Source organism: Telopea speciosissima, chromosome 3 (assembly GCF_018873765.1).
Source record: "Telopea speciosissima isolate NSW1024214 ecotype Mountain lineage chromosome 3, Tspe_v1, whole genome shotgun sequence".
NCBI classification, from domain to species: Eukaryota; Viridiplantae; Streptophyta; class Magnoliopsida; order Proteales; family Proteaceae; genus Telopea; species Telopea speciosissima.
In genome coordinates this window covers 52,410,356-52,411,785 of record NC_057918.1, presented here as the reverse complement: position 1 = coordinate 52,411,785, position 1,430 = coordinate 52,410,356, and the positions used below count along the sequence as shown (strand labels likewise).

The window sequence follows — 1,430 nt, the reverse complement described above, 5'->3', positions numbered from 1 at the left end:
CCCCATGTCCTTGCGCTAACCTGTGAAGCATCTTATTTATGACAGGTGCTGAAACTTGGTCAACACCTGCAATCAAAATTGTTCCCCTCCTAAGGATGACATCAGTGACATTTTTTAAGAGGCTTTGCCTGTACCACCTCCAGTTAACACTAATGCGGATGTTGTCGTACTCCTGGGGAACATTTTGTGAGATATGCAATGGGAGGATCGAGAGGTGCAATATGAGCAACACACTTTCATGCAGACTGTGACCAATCAGCTCCAGAATGTTAGTCGGGAAGGACAATAAGTACCACCCCTGGTGTGCATAGTCCCTGTTCCCGCAGTTGCTACCACACCTATCATTCCTCCCCCGGCACCAGCTGCAATTAACGTCCTTGCGGTGCAAGTAGTGCCAAATCCACCTCCTCCTGCTTCAGCTGCCCTACCAGTCCAAAATGTGGCGCCAGAGTGGGCTGATGCCTCTAAGCTTTCGGAAAAATTCCAGAAGCATCATCCTCCTACCTTCACGATTCTATGTTTTTAGCTACCTGGATAAGAGATCTGGAGAGAATCTTTGAGGTGCTGCAGTGTAATGACACCGACAAGATTCGATGTGCCACTTACCAACTCCAAGGTCACGCTGATGCATGGTGGCATTCCTCAAAGGAGCACTTCTTGGCCAAATACCCAAATGCAACCTGGGCTCAGTTCACAGAAGCTTTTCTCGAGAATTACTTTCCAAGGAACATTCGAGAGAAGAAGGAAGTTGAGTTTATGAGCCTCAACCAGGGATCCAAGTCGGTCCTCGAATATCAACAAGCCTTTGAGGAGCATTTCTATTTTGCTCTAGAGCACATGAAGGCTGAGGGAGTTAAGGCGAGAAGGTTCGAAAGAGGGCTGAGAGCCAGCTTGAGTACATCTGTGGTACTACACAAGTACCCTACCTATGCGAAAGTGGTTCAGACTGCTAAGATGATTGAAGATCAGCAGAGAGAGAACCACAAGGCCATACAAGCAGGCAAGAGGCCAATGTCATCCTAGGACTCCAAGGGACCCAATAAGTTCCAGAAGAGAGGGGCCTACATGACTACAACTCCAATACAGTCCCGTAAACCTGATGTGGCCCAGGGACCCAAAGCTACATCGGCTCCTTATTATGGGACCCAGACTCTTGTCTATTACAACTGTAAGGAGTCCAGTCATATGGTCAAGGATTGCCCACATCCACGATAGGCAGGTTCGTGGCCAACTGTGACTTCCAAGGCACCCCAAGTAAAGGCCGATGCTCGCCCACTTCTTCCTCCTCCAGCAAGCAGAACTCAGGGGCGAGTGTATTATGTCACTCATGAAGAAGCCCAGGCTAACCCTGGTGTCATCACAGGTATTGTACTCAACCACTTGAATGAAATTATTTATGTTGAGTTTTATTATGGTTGGCTGTTCAATGT

At 48.0% G+C, this 1,430-nt stretch overlaps 1 protein-coding gene across 1 annotated transcript; it reads left to right on the top strand.

The window, feature by feature from the left end:
• The first annotated feature begins 516 nt into the window (after window positions 1–516).
• Window positions 517–1,023, top strand: LOC122655266. The gene has a single exon (XM_043849472.1). It carries the CDS (start codon window positions 517–519, stop codon window positions 1,021–1,023), a length of 507 nt encoding a protein of 168 aa, XP_043705407.1.
• Window positions 1,024–1,430: the final 407 nt, after the last annotated feature.

Excerpts from the sequence above, each read along its gene's own strand:
- LOC122655266 (XM_043849472.1), top strand. The coding sequence starts at position 517 with ATGTTTTTAGCTACCTGGATAAGAGATCTGGAGAGAATCTTTGAGGTG.